Source organism: Mauremys reevesii, linkage group 1, assembly GCF_016161935.1.
Source record: "Mauremys reevesii isolate NIE-2019 linkage group 1, ASM1616193v1, whole genome shotgun sequence".
In the NCBI taxonomy this organism is placed as follows: domain Eukaryota; kingdom Metazoa; phylum Chordata; order Testudines; family Geoemydidae; genus Mauremys; species Mauremys reevesii.
Genome location: NC_052623.1, coordinates 203849931 through 203875455, shown reverse-complemented (window position 1 = coordinate 203875455; position 25525 = coordinate 203849931). Strand labels below are relative to the sequence as shown.

At 41.1% G+C, this 25525-nt stretch overlaps 1 protein-coding gene across 3 annotated transcripts in view; it reads left to right on the top strand.

Moving 5' to 3' along the window:
• The window catches only part of NME7 (NME/NM23 family member 7), a 172620-nt gene that overhangs the window by 13780 nt on the left and 133315 nt on the right, over window positions 1–25525 (top strand). For all 3 annotated transcript variants that reach the window (XM_039527496.1, XM_039527483.1, XM_039527489.1), the window contains exon 2: window positions 24253–24360. In XM_039527496.1, the coding sequence (XP_039383430.1) occupies window positions 24253–24360 (108 nt within the window). The remainder of the gene's footprint in view (window positions 1–24252; window positions 24361–25525) is intronic.

The following is a 25525-nucleotide window of genomic DNA, read 5'->3' as shown; positions in this document are numbered from 1 at the left end:
AGTCTTTCAGTGTTGTTTTGAACAGCTTTAGTGCTGAAAAGGTTGGAGGCTGAATGCTGAAATTTGACCGAGAATTTATAGAAGACGAGTTCCTTTGAGGGTTACCATGAACACTCGTTTTGATTTGGCCAAGTTTTGAGCTTTGGAAATAGTTACATGCATAGTAAGTGCATGATCCCTCAATGAAATGCGTGCAAGCAACACCCTGTGCAGAGCCCCGTTCACAGGGGTGCCACATAAGCTTGAGGGTCTGCCTGCAATCATCCCATTCCAGGATCAGGGCCTAAATGTTTAACACTGAATGACAGCAGTATTTTTAACTCTGCCCCTTTGACTCTGATTTTGCAAAACACAAAAGCCATGCGCTCAACTTTAATCATGTGAGTAGCCTAAGTCACAGGATGACTCATGTTTAAAGTGCTTTGCTGGATCAGAGCTTAGCTCTGCTTCCACTGAAATTAATGGCAAAACTCTACTTGACTTCAGTTGGAGCAGAGTTAGGCCAATCCTGAGCACTTTTGGAAATCTCCCTATAGTCTTTAATTATATCATCAAATTTAGTTTTTCAAGTGATACATTATAGTTAATTTTTTTCTACAGCCTTAGTAAGATGCGTCTTGTAATGTGTGCAGTAAATGAGGTAGGGCTCCTGTGAAGACCTTGCTTCAGTGGTGTATACAGAGCAGTGCACTAGTACAGGCTAAACTTCTCTAGTCCGGCACACTCTGGTCCACAACATCCGTCATCCGGATGTCCGCTTATCACGGGGCGGGGGCAAGTTTCCTGCCATCCAGCAAAGTTCTGCCAATCCTGGCTCTCAGGGCTCTGTGCTGTTATTTAGCTCTAATTTACCCCTAAATATGTCTTCTAAGAAACCAGCAAGCAGTGGAAGTGTTGGTAATGCTGCTAAGCGTAAGGTGTACAAAAGGTGTAATTGTTGCAGAAATTGGAAAAGGGCACATTTGTACGTGCCTTGTGTGAGTTTTACAAGGTAGGGTCATCTACAGTGTATGATTTGAAGAAGCAAAAAGAATCAAATCCTTAACTTTTTTTGCCAAAAGTGACGGTAAAAAAAAGTACGAGTGTTCGTAAGACATTGAAGGAGGGGAAAAGCAGACATTTAGATAGTGTGCTTATACATTGGTTCAGTCTTTGTAGGAACGAAGGTGTTGGCATTTCAGGCGAGATGATGATGGCACAAGCAAAAATATTCCACAAAGAACTTAACCTGCAGCATGAGTGTGACTATTCGCAAGGATGGCTACAGAAATTTAAAAACAGGCATGGCATTAGTCTACGTCGTGTGTGCGGTGGAAAAAAAAAAAGTGCAGATATGGAAGCTGCCACTAAGTACATTGATGTATTTGCACAGTTAGTTACAAATGAAAAGTTATCCCCAGAGCAGGTATACAATGCTGATGAAATTGCTCTCTTGGCATTGTACGCCTAAAAAAATGTTGGCTACTGATGCAGAGGGCCACCAGCTGGTACAAAGGAGTTGAAGGACAGGGTAACTGTCCTTGGCTGTAGCAACGCAGAAGGCATGCACAAATGCAAGCTCATGGTTATTGGGGAAAGAGTGAACCCAAGGGCATTCAAAGGGGTGAAAATATTCCCAGTGATTGTACCATAGCAACAAAAAGAGTTGGATAATTACTAATCTATGTCTCAAGTATTTTGAGAAATATTTTGTACGGTAGGCAAGAGCCCATTGCACCTCAGTAGGTCTGGATCCAAAGTGCCAAATTGTGCTTGACAATTGCTCTGCCTACCCTAAAGCAGAGCTGCTTGTCAAAGATAATGTGATGGGATTGTATTTAGCCCCAAACTGTACCTCACTGATTCAGCCTTGTGATCAGAATATCTTAAGTATATGTACAAGTCTGAGTTTATTTACCAATTGCTAGTATCGTTTAATGATGGGAAGAGTTTGACAACATTTAGGAAAGAATTTAACCTCAAGGATATGATTTGGACACTAGTTAGAGCCTGGGAAAGAGTAACTCCATCTACTCTGAAGAATGGAAGGCACAAATTGTGACCAGCCCTAATGTTTGAGGACAGTCCTGACATCAATGATGAGTCTGAGTTCATTGGATTTCAAGTGTCTGAAAACCAAAAAAAATTGTTAGTGAGTTAATGGAGTATGCCAGCGTTATGTCCCACCCTGTAGTGCTTGAGCTGAGCAAGGATTTGGGAGAGGAAAATTTCTAGACTGGTTGGAAGTCGACAAAGATGCACCAAATGCTAGTCAAATGACGGATGAAGAAATGTGCAAATGGTACAGCAGGGAAAAAACGAAGATAACGAAGAAGCCAGTGATGGTGATGAAGATGATGAGGATGTCGCAGAAAAAATTTGTATATTCAATTGGCAACAAATTTAATAGAAGGACTGGAGCAAAGACATTTCATTTCTGAGCAAGAGATCATGTCTCTCTACATGATACAAGAAAAACTCATTAAAGAAAAGATTGGTTAAAGGTAGGGAAGAGGAGCGGTGAGCAGCACTCTACAGTCGAAAATCCTATTGCCTCCACTTCGCTGCTCCAGGCCAATGGGAGCTGCTGGAAGCGGCGCGGGCCAAGGGACGTACTGGCCGCCGCTTCCAGCAGCTCCCATTGGCCTGGAGCAGCGAACCACGGCCAGTGGGAGCCACGATCGGCCAGACCTGCGAATGCGGCAGGTAAACAAACCGGCCCGGCCCACTAGGGACTTTCCCTAAACAAGCGGTGTCCCAAGTTTGGGAAACACTGGTCTTAACTATTTTGAGCAGTTTAGTATCATCTGCAAACTTTGCCACCTCACTGTTTACCCCTCTCTCCAGATCATGTATGAATAAGTTGAATAGGATTGATCCTAGGACTGACCCTTGGGGAACGCCACTAGTTACCTCTCTCCATTCTGAAAATTTACCATTTATTCCTACCCTTTGTTCCCTGTCTTTCAACCAGTTTTCAATCTATGAAAGGATCTTCCCTCTTATCCCATGACAACTTAATTTACATAAGAACCTCTGATGAGGGACCTTGTCAAAGGCTTTCTGGAAATCTAAGTACACTATATCCACTGGATCCCCCTTGTCCACATGTTTGTTGACCCCTTCAAAGAACTCTAATAGATTAGTAAGACATGATTTCCCTTTACAGAAACCATGTTGACTTTATAGTGTGTGATACTATAACTAGACTTCATTGTAAAGCATGCATACAAAGGGCAGAGGTAAGGTTCTGCATACAACTTTGAGGTTTCCTGACCTCTGCGTGTCTAACTGCCCAAACCGAATGCTCTTTTAAAATGAGATTTTTAAAAAATGAAATAATGTATTGTAGAGACCGTTCATAAATGTTTCATATAGGAAGTTCTCTTTGATGTAAATTTTACAAACATATTTTCTTACCTATAGCAGATTGACACAAAAAAATGGGTAACTTGTTTAAAATAGATTGGGACTACATGTCCTGAGAGTTGTGGAGAAAGTTGTAGGCTTCAAGCTTCCTAGACCCCAAAGAAGTAAAAACACCCAACTATGTGCTTAAATCCTTTGTTAGGAAGCATGACCTGTTTGGTCAATAACACAAAAACTGCAGTATCCTCATGTAACTGGCAATAGACAGTGCAGATGGTGGTGTGCCTGTTTAATCTAGTAGAAATAAAAAAGTTCATGCACAAGCAACATTGAGGCCAAATTTTACTGAGCCAAATTTGGTTCTAGTGTAAAACCATTGACTTCAATGGAGTTACACCTACTTATGCCAGGACTGAATTTGGCCTGTTTAATTGAACTCCCATGATTAGGATTTTAATCTGTTAACAAAGGGGGGAGGGATAGCTCAGTGGTTTGAGCATTGGCCTGCTAAACCCAGGCTTGAGAGTTCAATCCTTGAGGAGGCCATTTAGGGATCTGGGGCAAAAATTGGTCCTGCTAGTGAAGGCAGGGGGCTGGACTCAATGACCTTTCAAGGTCCCGTCCAGTTCTAGGAGATTGGTATATCTCCAATTATTACCTTTTATTACCTGGTCTGCCAATATTTGTTTAGTTTCAAATGACTTTCTAGAACAGGGGTAGGCAACCTATGGCACGTGTGCCGAAGGCGGCACGCAAGCTGATTTTCAGTGGCACTCACGCTGCCTGGGTCCTGGCCACCGGTCCAGGAGGCTCTGCATTTTAATTTAATTTTAAATGAAGTTTCTTAAACATTTTAAAAACCTTATTTACTTTACATACAACAATAGTTTAGGTATATATTATAGACTTATAGAAAGAGACCTTCTAAAAACGTTAAAATGTATTACTGGCACACGAAACCTTAAATCAGAGTGATTAAATGAAGACTAGGCACACCACTTCTGAAAGGTTGACGACCCCTGTTCTAGAATTTGTATGGAATTGGATTCAGGTGGGGTTGGTGCAGAATTCAGAACCCAGGCCCATGGCTTTTGAACAGCCTCAGCATTCAGAGAAATATGAATGAAATTTTCCTTGCCCTTAAGCAAATGAAAAAGAATGGAAAATTACTTGCAGTGGGTAAGTAGATTTTTTTTATATAGCTGTCTTTATCAAATAAAAGTTATAAAGAAAGGTGGAGTAAAGTCTCTTAGCAGTGCATTTACTTAGGCTTATTGACCATTATAATCATGCAAATAGACTCTGCTCAATGTGAATGGAAAGTAGGTGACACTTAGAAACCGCAGTGATGGGCATATTATAAAATAAGGTAGCAATAATTGTATTCTATGATAAAATGATGCTATCTATGTCCTAACCTTTCCAAATAGGTGCCTCCATTGCTCAAGGTGCATCTTTGTGGAAGGTCAGACATAGGCTTTATAAAAGGAAAAGTAAACACTCTCTTTATTTTTTATAGACTAAACTCGTATTAGAATTGCAATAATGTAATTGCCCTTCTTATTTATTAACAAGCAGAGTGTAGTAGGTGTTAGGGGGCTTATTCCTTTACCCTCTCAGTTTCCTGGTCCTTCTCGCATGAATAGAGAGCAACAATACCCGAAGTCCGAAGGTGCAAACAATTCAGTGTTTATTGGGGTGAACTTCCAGCAAGCATGATTCCAGTTTCCTTCCTCAGTGTCCCCCTTCTCAGCTCTGACACCACAGAGCATTGCCTGTGTCCCTGTTCCCATTCCCTGTTCCCATCTCCCCCCTTAGCAAAACATGATTCCAATTCCCCCCCATTCCCTGTCCCCTCTCCTTACTTCCTGATTGACTGCAGACTATATAGTAAAACTTGAGTTCTGCTTAGCCAATCATTTTACTGAAATTTAACTAACCAATCCTAACATATTGTAACATGATTATTTAACCAATTATATCCCACCACCTTAATCCCACCACAAAATTAATTATACAGCAGACAGAAACAATCACAGAACCAGACAGATTATACAGACAAACAATAGGGAAGTGGAGACTACAGTGATAGAACAATACAGAAATGAGGATTTCACATCCCAGCTATTGATAAGTGAGTTCTTGCAACTATTTCAAATTTAATGACAATATATATCTCCAGATCAGTGGCACCGCTATGGGCACCATGGCCCCCCCAAATATATGCATATTTTTTTTGGGGCGACCTGAACAAACTCAGCTCTCCTCCCCACTCACGCCTCTCTCTCTCCTACTACATTGATGACATCTTCATCATCTGGACCCATGGGAAGGAGACTCTGAAAAATTCCACCATGATTTTCAACAGCTTCCACCTCATCAACAACAGCCTGCTGGACCTATCTACAGGGAGGTCCCACTCCTAGACCACCAGTGTGCAGGTGGTGGTCACACCACACACCCACCTATACCGAAAACTACCCAGACCCCTATGCCTACTCTTCTGCCTCCAGCTTCCATCCCGGCACACCACAAAGATCCATTGTCTACAGCCACTGACTGAGGGTACAACCTGTCTGCTCTAACCCCCCGAGAGAGACCAACACATTCTCAAGACTACAGTACCCACATGAGGAAATAAGAAACAGATCAACAGAGCCAGATGTGTGTACCCAGAAGCCCCTGCAAGACAAGCCCAAGAAAGAAAAACACACCACTCTCACTGCACCATCCATCCAGTCCCCAGCCCCCCTCCCACCAATCATCATCAGAGGATCTCCCCATCCTGGACAATGATCCCACACTACACCCAGCAGGTGGTGGCAGGCCAGTCCTCGCCACAGCAAACCTGCCAACCTGAAGCATATTCTCCAGCAACTGCACACACACTGCACCACTCTCTCTCAGGAACCAACCAACCCAACAAACAAACCTGCCAACTGCAACCACACAACACATCACACCCATCACACCCATCCACACCACACCCAGACCAGCCACACCATCACACCACCATTCACCTGCAATCCACACAATGTAATATATGCCATATATGCTGCCATATGCCCTCTGCAATGCCATCGCTGGACAGTCTCAAGGAAAAGATAAACAGATAAAAGGACAGGAAAAGATGGCAATAAAAAAAAACCTGTAAAAACAACAAAACAACCCACTGGCAAACACTTGGCCACACAATAGTGGCCATCCTCCAAAAAAAACTTTCCACCAGAAAAAAAGAAAAGCAAAAAAACAGAGAGAAACTGCTAAATTAACATTGCATCAAATTTATTACAGTTTAGGACTAAACAAAGACTGTGAATGGCTTGCCAATTACAGAACCAGTTTCTCCCTCCCTTTTTTTTCACCTCAGCTGCTGAAACAGGCCCCCCCCTCCCTGATGATCTAAACTATCTCTCTTATGCCTGCTTTTTGCTGCTTATATATACACACCTGCCCCTGAAATTTTGCTTGCATCATCAGAAGAAGGGGTATTTCACCATGCTGCTCATGCTAAAAAAACATCTGTAGTCTAGTGCTGCCACAGGATTCTTTGCTGCTTCTACAGAACCAGACTAACACGGCTACCCCTCTGATTCTTGCCAGATGGAAACTTAGTTTGATAGCATCCTTTTTACATCTTCTAGTCTCTTCGCTTTCTCTGGAGGTGATAGTCCTATCAGGACAGGATTGTATTCCTAACAGCCCATAGCACCTTATTTCAGTGTGACTAGTTTGGAATGTAAGGATGTGACCATAAACTTCCCACTTTATGGCTGGCCTCTGCTACTTAGCTGAAGGCCTTAGCCTAAGAACAAGGCCTCAGACTGTCACAGTAAGAGAAGGCCCTTACACAGACAGACAGTGATTTTGATTCTTTCTTTTATACCTCTATAACGAGCTAAGTGATAAGAATACACCTACATTCTTAAAGCATAGGCCTTTGCAGACAGGCCTGAATATCTATATCCTAACAGTAGGCACTATGTAGACACAGGAAGACACAGGCCTTACTCAGAAGAGCCCCTCTCTGTTTTATGGAGCAAGCATCTGATTGTGTCTTTCTAAGAAACTTATTGGTCTTGGAGGCAGGAATGTTTTTGACTATTGGCAGTCTTGCTGTATATGTGCAGTATCTCTTCTCTGAGACTTTATTTTCCCTCTTCTCCCTCAGCCAAACAGAGCACAAATATGGTTGAACAATGAGCAGATGTAGCAAATATTGGGCTGTGCACATCTGTAGTGCCTTTCATCTCAGGGAGCTAGGATAAGTGTTTGTACAGAACCCCAACAGATTAGGTACTATCTCTACTTTTAGGTGGGGAAACTGTGGCATAGGGATGTTAAGTGACTGGTCCACAGTTGATCAGCAAATCAGTGAAATAGCTGAAAACAGACTTCAGGAGTCCTGGCCCCACACCCACTTCCTGTCTTTGATTAATCATTTTATTTAGCAAACCAGGATGTTTAACAGAAGACTAATCTAACTTTCTTTTCTGTTTTTGCTGAAAATTGACTACAGGGGTAGAAGAGGAACACTTATTCCCAGATGGTGCATTGGCATTTTCTAATGTAACTTTGCTTGACATGTTCTGTCTCCATTCTTTGCTTTATTATTTTCCATACCATTTTGTAAAGATTCCAAGTGCTGGTATTTTATATAATCTTGCTATCTCTTCAACTCTGTAGGATAGCCACCTGGGATTCTGATTGCCTTATTTATTTTGATTCATTATTATTATTATTATTATTATTTGCATTACTATAGTGCCTAGGACTCCAAGTCATAGACCAGGACTCATTGTGCTAGACACTGTACAAACACAGAACAGAGAGACAGTTCCTGTCCCAAAGAGTTTGAAATGTAAGAGCATGTCTGTATGGAGACTTAATGTATGGCAAGCTGGGGTGTAAATCTACAGCTCTTTAGCCTTCCATGCACTAAGTCGCCCATGCACACCTTGCTATTGTTTGAAACAGCAGTAGATCAAATCATGCAGCGGAACTTTTAATGTGTGGTATCAAGGGCCGCATGGCCAGTTACTGTGTGGGAGCTAGTGTGCTATACATTTCCACCCCAACTTGCACAAACTCTCTGTATAGACAAGTCCTTACCATAAGATGAGACTACAGATGGATACAGACAGATAGGGGAGTACAAGGAAACAATGAAAAAAATCTAACAAGTGGGTGATGGAGGCTGGTATCAAAGGCCGACTGGAGGTGGAAGTCAACAGTTCAGTAGCCAGTGAAAGATGACAGGTTGAGTGGGGAGAGAATGTGAAAGTGAACACGATCGGCTTGTTTTTGACGCAATAGAGAAGGGGGAGACTGGACAGATTCAAATAAGGGGTGACATGGTCAAAGCAATGGGTTAGGAGAATGATCTTTGTAGCAGCATTGTGAATGGATATGAGCAGGGCAAGATGGTGTATGTCAAGGCCAGAGAGAAGGATGTTGCAGTAATTGAGTTGTGGGATGATGAGAGTTTTAGCTGTGTGGATGGATACGAAAGGTGGTATCTTAGAAATGTTATGCAAAAAGAATTGGCATACCTTGAATATGAGACTCTCGAAAGAGAGGTCTGAGTCAAAGACAATATCCAGGTTATGGGCCTGTCTTCTTAGCATATGTGCAATGTGCCTCAGGTGGCATGTGATCAAGATTCATCACCAAATTTGGTCCACTGGCTGGATCATTAGTTCCCCCGGTTTGGGCTGGCTGGGACAGGTAAAATGGTGGTGTCCACAGTGATTGGGAACAAAGGTAGTGGGGTGGTTTAGGGGGGAAGAATGAGCTATTTTAGCTGTGTTGAGTGTGCAGTAATGGCTAGACATCACTAGATGTCAGAGACTGGCCGAGAGTTTAGTTTGGACCAAAAAGACAGGTCTAGAGAAGACATTGGTAGATCTGTGAATCATAAGCATAGAGATGGTGTCTGACTGTGTTTCTGGATGAGATTACCCAGAGACAAGGTGTAGCATGAGAAAAGAAGGGGATCAAGGACAGAGTCCTATGGAACATGCAGAGAAGATTGGAAGGTGGCTGACGACGATCCGCCAAAGCACATGATGAAGGAGCAATTAGAGAGGTAGGAGAACCAGGAGAGGACAGAGTCTCAGAAGCCAAGGGAGGACAACATTTGAAGAATGGTTGATGGTGTCAAAAGCAGATGACAAGTTAAGGAGGGTGAAGATGGAGTACTGGTGTGAGCTTTAACTAGGAGAAGGACATTAGAGACTTTGGCAAGAGTGGTTTCAGTTGAATGCAAGGGGCTGGAAGTGTCATTGGAGAAGGTATAGGATGGAATTGGAGGAGAGGAGCTCCAAACAGCACATTTAATGAGCTTAGAGATGCAAGGGAGCGGGGAGATGAGGTGGTAGTTAGAGACGCAAGTGGGGTCAAGGATGGGTATTTTTAAGACGGGAGAGATTTAAAGCATTCTTGTATTGTGAAGGGAAGGAGCCAGAAGAGAGTGAGAGGTTAAGGAGAAGAGTTGGAGAGGGAATGAGTGTGGGTGCTGGGGAGATCAGGAGATGGGATGGAATCATTGGTGCCAGTGGGAGGCTAGAAGAGGAGAGCAGATAAGAAACTTTTCCATCGGTGACAGGAGGAGACAGCAAGAATTGTGAGAGGTGAATGGAGGGCAGGCTGAGGGGAGGGGGAAGTTCATGTCCTATTTTGTCTGTTTGTCATTAAACAGGGGGAAATGTTCCTATACCTATGGTTAAATGTGACCACCTTTAATAGACAATTAAAAACCTATATTTTAGTCCAGTGTCCTAAATTCTTACACGCAACAAAATAATGAAGCAAGTAACATGTGTGTTGGGCCTGCAATACTGCTGATAGAGAGATGGTGTTTATGATGGCGTAATGCGTTGCTCTAAAAATTATTAGACGATCCAAAGTTGAGATTTAACTTCAGGCTTTGCAGTGAGAACTAGGGATGTGACGAATATTTTATTCATATTTCTTTTGTATGCATGTCAAGAGTCAGTGTGGTCTAACAGTGAGGGCCGGGAATGAGTGGAATTAGCACTCCTAGGTTTTATTCCTTTGCTTTCCCACTGACTTGTTGCACGTCTCCTTTGAGTTCACTTCACCTGGCTGCAAGAGGGCAGAAGGCTGTTGAGCTTACTGTTGCTGGGACTATGGGACTGGCCTGCTCAATATTCTGAAAAGGCAAGGCAGATGGCACCCTGCTGGAGAAGAGCAATGGAGAAAGGCTAGTAACACCTCTGCTTCCAGTGGTCCAAGGCTATTACTTGTGGGTCTTGCTAGAAGGGTGATCGTGGCCCCATTGGGGGAAGGATGAGCTTTACTCCTGGGGCATACTTGGGAAGAGTATGCATGAATGAAGCTGCGTTTGGGGGAGGTGGTTTTAGCTCTGCCTTTGGGTCATGAGCATTCTTCAAGAGGCTGTAGGCAGTCTGTCAGCAACCTTCTCCTCTTCCTGGCACTGAAGCACCATAGTAAGAGGGGCCTGATTGGAATTGGTAGTTGACTCATAGATGTTTCATTAGGTGATGCAATTTCAGTTGATTAATATACTGGGCGTTTTTAGAAATTAACACTTTGTGATTTCCCAGTTGGAGGAATGGTTCTTTGTCATTCACAGGAAGGCTTATAGGCAGTAGTGTTGTAGCTGTGTTGGTCACAGGATTTTGGAGAGAAAAGGAAGGTGAGGTAATTTTTTTTTTTATTGGACCAGCTTCTGTTGGTGAGAGAGACAAGCTTTCAAGGTTCTTCAGAGCTCTTTGTAAGCTCGAAAGCTTGTCTCTCTCACCAACAGAAATTGGTCCAGTAAAGCAGTGGTTCTCAACCAGAGGTACGTATACCCCTGGAGGTATGCAGAGGTTTTCCAGGGGGTACATCAACTCATCTAGCTATATGGCTAGTTTTACAACACGCTACAGAAAAAGCACTGGTGAGGTCAATACAAACTCAGATTTCATACAGACAATCACTTGTTTATACTGCTCTATATACCGTACACTGAAATGTAAATACATTATTTATAGTCCAGTTGATTTATTTTATAATTATATGGTAAAAATGAGAAAGTGATCAATTTTTCAGTAATAATGTGCTGTAACACTGTTGTTTTTGTCTGATTTTATAAGGTGAAACTTGGGGGTACACAAGGCAAATCAAGCTCCTGAAAAGGGTACAGTAGTCTGGAAAGGTTGAGAGCCACTGCAATAAAATATATTACCTCATCCGCCTTGTCTCTCTACTAGGAAGACTTAGTCATCTTTTAGAGGCTGAAAACACATCCACAGAAAGATCCATTTAATCTGATACTGAGTAATAATGCTTCCAAGGAAGGGTCCTTCACTTCAGCCTTCTATCTGGAGAGCAGTATAATATGCTCAGCCTAAAGCATCTCTGTTCAAAACAACACCACATTCTTTTTTATGATTATTTTATTTTATTACGAAGTGGTTATGTTCTCTGTTTTAATCTGTTATAGGTAGGCTTGGCAGCATTCAATTTTTATTTTTGTTTGATTTTGATTTGTAATACCAATTTTTACTTTTAAGCATTGTTTCTATTTTTATCGATTTAAGTTTTCACAGTTGCTGGAAATTATGGGGGGTGGCAGACAATTATTTAATGATAGTAGATGCTGAGATTTAAAATGCTAAAGCTGTATAATCCATTAAAATACAAATTGTCAATTTCACAGGTAAAAATATACAAAGTAAATATCTGTAAATCAACAAATCATACCTGGTTGCACTATTTGTTTGCTAATCTATTTTTAACTAGCCTAATTCAAAAGTATAAATCACTGGATTTTTACTCAACGTTCTCAAGCAGCATTTTCCTTACTGTGCCTGTCTGTATATTTAGATTGTTGATGGAAATATTTTTTGTTGGTTTGAGTATGTGCAGTGAAATTTATGTTTACCAACATCTGCCAATAAAAAAAATAAATCCTTCCAAGCCTGATACAGGGTCTGATCCTGTAGACAGAATGGTGATGAGCTGAGGAATCTATTACTTTATTATCCTATTTAAACAAATACTCTTTAACTATTGCCGAGGAAGGAGGCAACAGGACATGACAGACTTATATTTTCTGGAAGTGTTTGTTTTGTTCCTGAAATACACTATCAATATATACACCTCTACCTCGATATAACGCTGTCCTTGGGAGCCAAAAAATCTTACCATGTTATGTTGAACCAGTTTTGATCCACTGGAGTGCGCAGGCCCCCTCCCCCCCGCCCCGGAGCACTGCTTTACCGCGTTATATCCAAGATTGTGTTATATCGGGTGGCGTTATATCGAGGTAACGGTGTACTTAGTGTATATGTAGCATGATCCTTACTTTGTGTACGTTGACAGGGAGGAAGTGAGTGGAGACCTTTTAGAGGAGCCTAGAGGTATCTTCCCAGGGGAAATTAAAGGAGGAAGAAAAGTATCAAAAGGCAAAGATACAATCTCATCTATTTCAAAGGCAATAGTACTGCTCTTATGCAGTATTTTTATTTTGCCCCAAGAACAAGTTCTCTGGCATGGCTTGGGGACTAGGGTAGGAATTCCATCAGAGGCGAGGAAACCTTCCCTTCAGTTTGTTGGAAGAATTTTAACAAGTGGATTCCAGGAAGCCCCCTTCAGCAGTTTTTTCTGTGTGTATTAGCCATGTTCCAAGATCAGTCAAGATTGACCATTAAATTAATAACAGCAGCAAGGATATACCAGTGTGAATGAGCAATTTGAGACTGCATGTGTCTGTGCCAAATATTTTTAAAATCTGTTTGGGTGTACTACGGGCAAAATTCCACATCCTGGTTGCTTCTCATCTCATCACTTATTTAGGCAGTATACATTCTGAAAAGGTCAGGCTCCACTGACACATTCTTCAAGTCAAGTGTGAAATACTGTATTGATGATGATATGTCATGGTAAGGTAATTGCAAAAGGGAGCATTCCCTTAGTTGCAAATTGTTTATACTATTTATAAAGGTATGAAACTTTGCATTTGGGAATTGAATTTCTCTTCATTTAAAAAATAAAACACTTCTCCAGTGGGAGACTTGTTCCCTGCTCTTCTGGTGCTGCTGCTGCACATAGCAATTTCCAAGAAGCAGTTGGTTTCTATGTCTGTGCTTTTATGCTCAGGGCTTTCCCACAGCAGAGAGTAAAAGAAATACAGCCATCAGAACATTAAAATGGAGATTTTGGACCTAATCCACTTTCCACTGAAGTCTGTAGGAATCTTTCCATTGCTTCAATGAGAGTTAAATCAAGCCTTTTGATTCCTTTTAACGTTGCCCCTATTTGAAGATAACTGGATAAGGGGGTACGGGGAGCAACAGACAAAAATTACTCTCTTATAACCTAATAGTATTCTCTTGACTGCCAAACTGGTAAATATAGGAAGAAGAGATGATAGACTGGTGTCAAATATTTCACACAAGGTGAAGTTCCTGGTGACCAATATGAACTGAAAAGAGACTGGAAATGTAATAAAACTGTAAGATACACTCACTGCAGTGTTATATAGTACTGCACACTTTTCCAATATTGAGAAACCTACTGATAGCGTCCCACATGAGATAGTTGCCTAAGCCAGAATTGAAGGGGTCATAGTACACGGAGGCTGATAAGTAGCGAAAGTAGAGATAACTGTTCCCACCAATGCAGTTGTATATCACGAAGGTTACTGCTCAGAGCATTATATTGTGTGTGATCTATAAACCATCAGGACAAGAAACAGTAACCTTACATTTGCTGATGGGACAGAATTGTCTGTTCAATGGACAAAGAGCAAGGGATGTAAAGATAAGATCTTAGAAGCAATGATGTATTGTCAATATTATAAGAAGGGGATTGTACGCATTTTTCCCCTGTTAGCCTGTGATAAGCCCAGGAGTGCATGTGCCTTCAGGAAACAGGGATCAGGGACTGGGGAATCCAGTATTTTGTTTTTCACATTTTGAAAGAACATTTCTTATTGCTACAACCTAATAAAGGAGAGGAGCAATAGCATCTAGTAAGCACACTTAGAAATGTTTTTATATGGTGCCTGAAAAATATACTATGTTGATGGTATAGCTCAGAGCTCAGCTTTTGTAACTTGAAGTGCATGTGGTGGTTTGAGGTATCTTCATGTGGGAAATTATCTATTACTTGGGGCATTGTGGCACATTCCAAAGGCAAAAAAATGCTCTTTGTCAGTGGGTTTGAGAGCCCCAGGGATAAATCATTCCTCCCAGAGATGATTTAATACTAGTCTGAGGGGGATCAATTCAGTCACAGGTTGGAAAAATCACCCCTCCTTTCTACTCAGTTTGGTGGTGAAATTTTAATAAGGGTCTCCAAGGAATGCAGGAGATTATGAATCAGGAGACCTGATTTCTGTTCCCAGCTCTACCACTGACTTGCTGTTTGACCCTGTATAGGTCACTTAAGGCCTGATACTATTCCCAATGAGAGTTGGACCAACCTCATTCGGCCTCAGTTTCTGCATCTATAAAATGGGTATAATACATCCCAGAGGTGTTGTGAGGGATAATGTATTAATGTTGTAAAAAAATACTTGTTTTTCAGGTATTATAGACAGACAATGTATAATAAAAATGACATACAGTGGTAATGAATTTGTTAATATTGCATTTGCAAAGGCAAAGTAATACCTGTTGGGCCAATTAAGTTATTCTGTATTTGCACTGATGTTTTTGAAACCACAATCTGTCCCATGCAATAACAGGGCACAAGACAAGGTGAATAGGATCTGCAAAGTAGTGTTACTCCTAAAGAGGAACCCAAGAAATACTGAGGTGATGCTGGTATAAAGAATTAAGTGCTTTGTGAAACCTGCCTCCGATGTAATGTCCCCCATTATGGATCGTATGTGCTCTTGGAGCAAAATAACAATCCACAGCCATGGCATCAGTTTGGACACATCAGTGCTGCTGGATACCCAAATGGCCATGATGGCAAGGAACGTATCTTTCCCCCTGACTGGCTACAAGATTGTGGCCCATTGTGAACATAACCTCAACTCTCTGTATTGGCTTCACAGTGAATGCAGAGCCCTATCCTAATCTGGAAAGCCCTCTTTGGGATTGGTCCTCACTACCTTTCTGTCTGTGACCTTCCATGATAATTGCGTTTCACTGAGACAATGAGACTTTCAACCAGTCAGTGCAAGAAACAGAACTATCACAAGACCTGAACCTAGACTATGAAAGTTAGTCCCACTCAAGCTAACAATGACCATTGGTTTCACCACTTTGAGAACTAAGTACAAGATTCATATTTTTAATTTAGCTTTCCCTCACTAAATTCAACATGTGTGCACACAGTCGCACACCAAACCCATCCACTCACTCACACATACACGTACATAAATATAAACAAGCAAAACCTATCAACTAACCAAGTTATGTATCCTACAGACTGGGAAGAAAGAAATCTTTTTCTTTGTCTTTAAATACTATGGGTGAAATCCTGGCACCATTGAGGCCACTGGCAAAACTTCCATTGACTTCAATAGGGCCAGGATTTTTCCTTTGGAAGGCCTTGGATATTATGGGGAGAGGGCAATATAAGTACCTTAATAGATATAGAGAACCTAAAACTATTAGTATGCGATTGTAAAGCACCTACACGATTTTGTTGTCATAACTATAACAGGGTTTCACTGATGGAAAAATCATGAGTACTAGTCATTATTGTACCATTGGTTTTCACTGGTGAATTAGAAAAGGGTGGTAGCAGATGTTATAAATATATATATATATATTGTTGCAGTGGGGTGTGTGGAATGTGGAGTAGGAATTATTGAAAGGGCTAAAAAAAAGTGAGGATTTGTTTTGAGAAGTAGAGAGAAATATTTAGGGTTACCTGAATAGTTTTTACCTGAACTGTTCACAACTAATTGATGTCACCTTTTGCCTAAATAATTTAAAATATTTCATAGGAAGACTACATGACTTTGGGGATTGGGTAAGAGCTGTGAAGCCTTTCGTGTATAGGACACGAGTCAAATCTAACCCATCAGTAATGATTTAAAGTTACTGCTAGCTGTTAAAAGTTTGGAGGCCTATGTGAAATAAATTGATGGTTGTCTCTGTCTAATCCCTTTGGTACAAGTGTTCACATAACAGTTAACCCCCTTTTTGGGACTCCTGACAGAAGCCAAGGATTGGCTATGAATAATGAACACTCCTCTCATCTCTACCGGGTCTCATCCAGGTAAGGGTATGAAGCACACTGATAGGACTGATGCGGAGCAGATTGCCCATGCTATACTTGCTCTGTAGATAGAGGATTTTCAGTCTTCAGAACAATCACAGAATCGGAATGGACCTCAAGACGTCATGTAGTCCAGTCCCCTGCACTCATGGCAGGACTAAGTATTCTGTAGACCAGTGATTTTCAATCAGAGGTACACAAATCCCTGGGGGTACACAGATCTCTTCCAGGGGGGTACATCAACTGATGTTTGCCTAGTTTTATAACAAACTCCAGAAAATGCACTAGTGAAATCAGTACAAACTAAAATTGCATACGGACAAAGACTTGTTTGTATTACTCTCTACACTATACAGACACTCCCCGGGTTATGCACGCTTTTTTTTTTTTTTTTGGCGTAATTGTCTGGTGCATGTTCCTGACTTGCACAAAATTCGACTTACTCAAGGTGTTCTGGAACGGAACGCTTGCGTAAGTCAGGGAGCGTCTGTACACTGAAATGTAAGCACAATATGTATATTCCAATTGACTTATTTTATAATTATATGGTGAAAATGAGAAAGTAAGCAATATTTCAGTAATAGTGTGCTGTGACACTTCTGTATTTTTGTCTGATTTTGTAAGCAAGTAGTTTTTGGGTGAGGTGAAACTTGGAGGTATGCAAGACAAATCAGACTCCTGAACGGGGTACAGCAGTCTGCAAAGGTTGAGAACCAGTGATCTGAACCATCCCTGACAGGTGTTTGTCTAATCTTGAAAAACTCCAGTGATGGAGATTCCACAACCTTCCTAGGCAATTTATTCCAGTACTTAACCACCCTGACAGCAAGGTTTTTTTTCCTAATGTCCAACCTAAACTGTCCTTGCTGCACTTTAAGCCCTTGCTTCTTGTCCTATCCTCAGAAGTTAAGGAGAACAATTTTGGTCCCTCCTCCTTGTAATAGCCTATTATGTACTTGAAAACTTTTATCATATCTTCTCTTCTCTGCTCCAGACTAAACAAACCCAATTTTCTTCATAGATCATGGTTTCTAGACATTTAATCATTTTTGTTGCTCTACTCTGGACTTCCTCCAGTTTGTCCACATCTTTCCTGAAATGTGATGCCCAGAACTGGACTCAATATTCCAGTTGAGGCCTAATAAGCGCGATGCCCGGAGTAGAGCGAAAGAATTACTTTTCATGTCTGGCATACAACTCTCCTGCTAATACATCCGGGAGAATGATGTTTGCTTATTTTTTTGCAACAGTGTTACGCTATTGACTCATATTTAGCTTGTAATTCACTATCACCCCAGATCCCTTTCTGCAGTACTCCTTCCTAGGCAGTTATTTCCCATTTTGTATGTATGCAACTGATTGTTCTTTCCTAAGTGGAGTCCTTTGCATTTGTCCTTATTGAATTTCATCCTATTTACTTTAGAGCATTTCTCCAGTTAGTCCAGATCATTTTGAATTTTAATCCTATCCTCAAAAGCACTTGTAACCCCTCTGAGCTAGGTATCGTCTGCAAACTTTAGAAGTGTACTCTATGCCATTATCTAAATCAATGAAGATACTACACCAGCCCGCAGTTAACTGCAAAAATAAATGAATATTCTAGGGAACAGCGGTAAACTTGCCAACTGTCATGATGTTATTTGCAAGTATTGTAATATTTGTTTTTTTTCTAAAAGACCTTGTTCCTGGAGTCAGGGGATTACATGAGATTCTTAGCTTTCATTTTAAAAAAAATTCTAGCCCTCCTGGTTGCAGAGAGAGAAGCTTGAAAACACAAACCCTCAAGACTTAAAAACCAGAAGGCAAAGAAAAATAACCCAAAATGTATTTTAATAATCTTATAATTTTTGGGGCTTGGCTCATGATTTTTTGAATGCTTGGATTTGGCAATACTACAATTACAACTGAAAGTAGCTACCATTACATCAATCACATTACATAAATTAATTCCTGTCATGACTGTACTCAATCTTATTTGCCATTGTACAGCTGATATTATGCAAATGATTTTCATATAGCTACAGTCTGTCGTGTGCTGATTTTCAGTTTGTATGTGCATTGTGCTCATTTCCTAAACTTCCTTGGTTATTTCTGATACCTCATTTCTTAACTTTACAATAAATTGTCCTGAAACATTTTTATCTGCCCATAAACTTAATCTGTTTTAAATTAGGTTTGACTGTTTGTTTTGTATGAACTATTGTCGTCTCCTGGTTTGGGTCCTTAGCCTTTTTAAAATAGCTCTTCATGACAATTTTATGTGTAGAATGCACAGAAGCAATTGTAATCCTCACCGCTGATAAAGCTTAGTTATTTCCATTTTGTTATTTTCAGGAGCTGTTAGCTCTTACTGTTTCCTATCCTTAAAATAATGTTAATTCTTTCAAATTGTTCTTTACCCTGTGCTTCCTAAACTTGTAAATGAGTCTCTTTTGTGAGGGAGTGCTCATGATTTTTTTTCAAACCAAAATTGCATTTTTTACCTTGCCATGGGCACTGTGTTAAAGGTGCATGCTGAGGAATAGTCATTTTTGCCATTCAGCTGAACAACCAATGATGGCCTACAATATCTGCTGAATAATAAATATAAATAATAGACAACTTGTGTGAAATCTTATACAATTTACTTGAGGCACTTTAAAATCAATATCATGTTGAAATGGCTTGCAGAAGCCTCATTTAAGTTGACCAGTCCAGGCAAAAAGTTTATTTGCTCAACTTTTACATGAAGATGCTGATGACTCTAATGAAAAATGTTTTTTTTATCGTTAAAAATTCATTTGCCTGAGGAAACTTGAGGTGGAAATTTTCAGGGTTGTATTAAAATGAAAATTGGCAGCATATCTCTAGTGACTAATTTATTTTACAAACGTGCAGCAATGAAAAATACAACTATGTGCAGTATTAATACAAAGAAGGATCTGATTAACAACCATGTGACTTTACTATTTGTTCTTATTCATAGATAATTATTCAGCTGTTAAAACTGGCACTGTTTGTTTAAGAATCAAAACAACATGGTAAAAGACGTTCAAAGAAGGCCACATGGAAATTCACTGCAACCTAAACTATAAAGTGACTTGTCGTGCTTTGCCATATTAGTCACTGCTAGGCAAATAACTCAAGCAATTTCATTTGTTTTCTTTCCAGCATCACTACAGAGTGTTAAAGGGTTAATAGATAATACCTAGTTCTTATGGCACTTTTCAGCAGTAGAGCAAAAAGTACTTTACGAGGGAGATCTGTATCATTAACCTCATTTTCCGGATAGGGAAACTGAGCCATAGAGAGGTGAGATGAGTGCTCAAGGTCACTCAGCAGCCAGTGTCAGAGCTGGGAACAGAATTCAGGTCTCCTGAGTCCCAGTCCAGGGCTCTATCTGTTAGACAACTTGGTCTACAATACTATGATCTACAATACTACACTCCATATGTTTTTGGAAACAAAGCTGCAAAGTTCAATATTGTACTTAAATTGTGGAATTACTCTTCATTATCTCATTCTTTCCCATTGCTTCTCATATTAGGACCTGGTTCAGTAAAGTGCTGAGGTTTGTCCTTAAATCCCATTGAATTCCCTGGGATTTAAACCTCTGCTTAAATGGCTTGCTGAATTGAGGCCTTAAATCAGGGGTTCTCAGGACAAAATTTTTGGTGGCCTCAGAATGCGGCCGCCAACTCTTGCTGGTGGCCACTCTCACACTTTTTCCTAAACTAGTTAATTAGCTTTAGGAAAAACAAAAATATGCACATACACATGTCCAAATCATTGTAATTTATTTATTGCTAGGAAGTCTGCTGTGAAAAGTGATATTAACAAACATACAAGTATCACTTTTACAGCATATTTACTCAGCCCTGCCAAGCCTGGGGACAAATTTAAGCCCTGGGTGGGGGTAGGGTGACAAGTGGGGGTCTGGAGCCTGGGGCCTGCCACTGCACAGCTGGAGCTCAGGGATCGAGCCTGCAGCACCTCTGCCAGAGCCTGCCACCCCTCGGCCAGAGCCTGCCACCCCTAGGCTGAAGCCAAAGGCTGAGCCCTACCACACCTGGGAAGGTGGGAACTCACCAGCTGCCTGGTCCTTCCTCATTGTACCCCAGGTGTCCACACCAAGGCAGTGCATCCAAGAGCAACAGGGAGCAGGAATGGCTGCTACTTTGCCTCCTCCCCCCACAATCACAGCCCAGGAGGCTGTGGCCACAAAAAAAAGTCCCCTGGTGGCCTCATGCGGCCACAGTGGCCGCATATGAGAGACGCTGCCTTAGATCCTAGTAATGTTTTTTTGTGTCTAGCTGTACATATGCTGCCACTGGCCAGCTTCTAAAGTGCTAGCTTTGTTGTCTGGATTGTATTTTCAGAATCTACACTTAGTAGCTTTCGCAGTGATGTCCCAGCAGGGACATCACATCATGCTGTCTTGGGAGAAGGAGGGGAAAGGATAATGCAGCAAATTGCCTACCAGTGACCATTTTATTCAGTGCTGATAGTTTCTGGCCCACATGCACCAGTCTAATCACCTTCCTCTTGGGACAATTTATCCTTGACTTAAGTAGGAGCAGGACCAGACCCTTCATGCTTCTGCACTGCTCTAGAAGCTGATGTGCATTTGTTCTGTTCCACTGCAGTGATTGACACAACTGAAGTGCCACTGTTTTCCAAAATTTGAAAGTTAAGTCCTACTTTGTGCTAACTTGAAAATCTTAATCTTAATCTTTTATCTGATATATATGTAGGCTAGACTTCAAAAGGTGTATAAAAGCGAAAGGAGATGGCCTGTTTGAGCTTTCTAGGGGGGTGGGATCCTTGAAACATGCCCCCCCTTCCTAGAAGTAGAGGCCAAAAAGGAATAGTGATGAACTAAATGAGAGACATTAAAAACAAAGGTGTAGGGCCGTCAAAAGGAAAACACAAATGTGCCTGTGGGGGAGTGAGAAGTGCAGGGTGGACAGCCTTGGAGTTGGAGACCTCTGTCCCATGGAGCGAGAATCACATAGCAGTGGCAGTGTGTGCAAGCTGTCCTCTATCCATTGTCCTGCTAACATGGCTCAGCCTCAAAGTAGAGAGGCTACTCTTAAGGGTGAGAGAGGAGTGCAGGTCTTGTCTTTTCTACTGAGAATGCAAATTAGGGAGGCAGTTAATGGACATCTGTCCACTTGGAACCAGAGTAAGACTGACCACTTATTTCACAGGGACAACTGACACACATCAGATGGTAATGACATTCAGTTACCCTTCCTCTTATATTAGCAGTTTAGAAGCACTTGTTTTTTTGTTAAACCAGTTGACTAGGAAGAGCTTTCCTCCGGAGGCTGGATGTAATCTGAGACACAATGACACAATACAGAACACATTCTGCAGCACTGGGAAATGACTACCATCAGCTGTTTCAGTGTGCTGACTATTTAAAGGACATGTTCTTTTACCAGTATCAACTAACTGAGCAACAGTAAACCTGTAGCTTCTTATTGATGTAGAAAGCTCAATAAGGTTGGGATCAGGGTGGGGATGGGGATGAGTACTTGGGGGGGGGGGAGGGAAATCAGTTTATTGTAGTTCTGAATTTCTGTTTATTGTAAATGTTTGCACTGTTCAGAGATTGGACTGAGTTACAATGTTCTTATCCAATTATGCACAGAGTTTGGAAGCATTTGGGTCCAGGGTTTTGATTAATCATGTTAGAGAGCCATGGCTGAGCCCCAGAATCTAGACCTGAATTTCCCCAAAGATCAGTGGTGTATAGCTCTCAGGGTTTTAATTGAGGCCTGTCTCTAGCAGTGGTGAATGGAAGCTGTATAACTAATCAAACAGCATCCGTCACCCCCTACAATTCTAAATGTTTGTTAAAAATACTTTATTTGTGAAGTAAAAATAAAATAATCATTTGAAGAAGCATATGAAATGCCTGCAGATTTCTCTGTTGTTTCCTTTAATGCCCCCGGTAGTAGCAAACTGTTCATCTTATTACCATTGTTCTACTACAGAACTGGTAAACAGTTGTGGTGAAGTGATACCACTTACTTTAGGGTGGCCTGTGCATATTTCCACTTGCAGCATGTGTCCACCAGCACCAGAACTCTGAAACTTTTAGAAAGCAGCACCCTTTGGTATTGCCCCATTGCCCTTTCACAGTACTAAACATTCAGAGCTGAGGTTATAAAATGTCTGTGCAATCCAAAGCACCTCCGTTTCTTCTTTTTGGCAGCCAGCAATAGGCATAGGAACCTTTCTGTCTCTGGAATTTGGTTTTCAGCCAGACTTCTTGCCAATTTTTTCTCTGAATAGTTCTTGGTAGTTAGGTTTTTAGGTAGTTTGGGTTCTTTTGAGACTCTGCCCACATCATTGTACAGTTTGAATCTCAAACTGGCATTGGCTTTGTTCTGGGCTTTACAGCAAACCCACAGGCCAAGGTTTGAGATGTGTATTGTGTCCTTCCTTTTTTCTGGAGTCTGTGCACAGCTAGTGCCTCATGTGCCTGGCAATGCCATTCTTCTTGCCCATTCTCCCGATTTGCTGTCAGACTTTTCACACCCTGAGTCAGTATAGATATACAAACCTGGCTCCAAGCCTTCTTAATGAAGGAGAGTCTTTCACTTCTAAACCTCCTCAGTAGGATGACCAGATGTCCCGATTTTATAGGGACAGTCCCGATTTTGGGGGCTTTTTCTTATATAGGCACCTATTACCCCTAACCCCGTCCCGATTTTTTACACTTGCTATCTGGTCACCCTACTCCTCAGTGAGCAAATCAAACCTTCAATGCCAGATCCAACCTAAGGCATCCTTCTGGACCCACTTTTGGTGAGGCTGCCTCGAGCCAGTCAGATGCCATAGGTGCTAGAGGGACAGTCATTGCCATCTCTGAAAATCATCTAGTGCTAACATCTCAAAGCTGAGGGTCTACCTATGTTCTGGAAAACCTTCAGGACTCTCTTCCTTTCTCCAGTGCTTTGGATCCAAGGGCTCAAATGGGTAAGATTGTGAGCAGTGATGAAGTCCCGCACATCCAGCTAAATTTGGTTAATTTCAGAAATGTTGCAACCTGGCTATCCTTGCCCACTCACAGGAAATTAGTTATAGATGAGGCTGAGGTGCACAGGCCTTTTACAACTAGTAGGAGATTAATTTACAGATTACATTCATATTGCCCCAGCCTGAGTGAATTTATCTTTGTATTAAAATATGTCATTCATTGTCACCACCACCAAGAGAGGGATATGTTTTCCTTTGGGACATGTGAAATTTGGAAAGGTTTTGTGGTTAGCTATGAGCAGATCAACATTTTATAGCAATTGAAAGTGGGCAAGGTAGCAGGCCCAGATGAGTTTGACCTCAGAAAATTGAGAGGCTGAAGCTGCCTCCCTAACTGTTCATCATGCATTTTAGGTGGGACTGAACTGAATTATAACAGTAGCTGTGTTTTAACTGGACCCCTCAACATGATTGATTTTTGTAGTTTAGGCAAGACGAGAACAATATGTTTTGATCATACTTATTTAAAAGGCCAACTCCACATTTCTAAGAGGCTTCCTTTGAGATCAAAGTGAATTCAGAAGTTAAAGGATGCTGTCACCCTTGGTGAGCAGATAGTAGTGCTGAAGCATGTTCACTAGTGTGTTTTCATTTGGGAAATAAATATAATGCAATGGTTCTGTGTACGACTCCTATCATAGCCTTCTAACCCTTCTTTTCCAGAGTCAAGACGACAGATTTGCTTTCATTGCAGAATGGTATGACCCGAATGCTTCACTCTTTCGACGTTACGAACTCTTGTATTATCCGAAAGATGGTTCAGTTGAAATGGTAAAAACTTTTTAATATTATCATAAGCATACTTTTCAGCTACACAGTTTGGAAGTTGGTTTTAATTTGGAAATGGTAAATTTTAAGAGATTTTTTTTAATTTGTTTGCTCTGTTTCTAAAATTAAACAAACTCAGGGGAAGCTAGGGAGTAATCTCCTTATTTATTGATTTATTTTGTAAAGTTTGCACAGTTGCCAACATTTGAAAATGTATCCAGAGAGAATTGTCCTAATTGGCCCGGGGTGACAATAACCTTTCCTGCAGATGCTGGTGAAATTAGGTTAACTGTATAGGAATATTTGGTCTCTAAACTGAAAATTTCCAAAGTGTTTTTAATCATCTTAGCTCTTAGCACACCCAACAGCCACACAGTTCTGCATTTTGACAGCTTGTCAATACTTGATGATAACTTGACACAGACACAAATGTCAGAGTGGGTGCTCAACTCGCCATCCATATGGGAACTGGGGAAGCAAAAATGCCCATATATAACCTGTGGTGGGAGAAGCTCTGTGTGACCGGGATCCCAGTGGAGGCCAGCTGAGGTCACTCAATTAGGGTGAATTGCAAAGAATGGGGCAGTCAATCCCCAAAGCTGGTGGATATTTCAATACTTAGATTTACCAAGCCAGCACAAAACAGCTTCTTTATTACCTCACCGGTTGCCCAGAAACCAACAACACAGTTCCCTTAAAGTAACCCAGCCTCAGGCCTCCATCCAGGTACCCAAGTCAAATATGATGAAGATTTCTGAAAATCTTATTTCATCATATAAAAGAAAAGGTTCTATCAATCCCAAAGGATCGGACACATTACCTCCCAGGTTAGTGAATATTCCAGATCTTACCCAGATACACGCTACAGCTAATTTTTATTAACTAAACTAAAATTTATTTAAAAAGAAAAGGGCGAGAGTATGGTTAAAAGATCAATATACGCACAGATATAGAGTTCAATTCTTGAGGTTCAGATTCATAGCAGAGATGGTGAGCTTTGTAGTTGCAAAGAATTTAGTCCATAGGTTCTAGTCCAATATCATATCCAGGGTGTACCAGCTTAACTAGGATCTCATCTTGCAACTCAGACTTCCCCTGATGAAACTTAAGCAGATCTGAGATGAAATAGGATCAGGACCCGGGGATCTTTTATACAATTTCAAGCCAC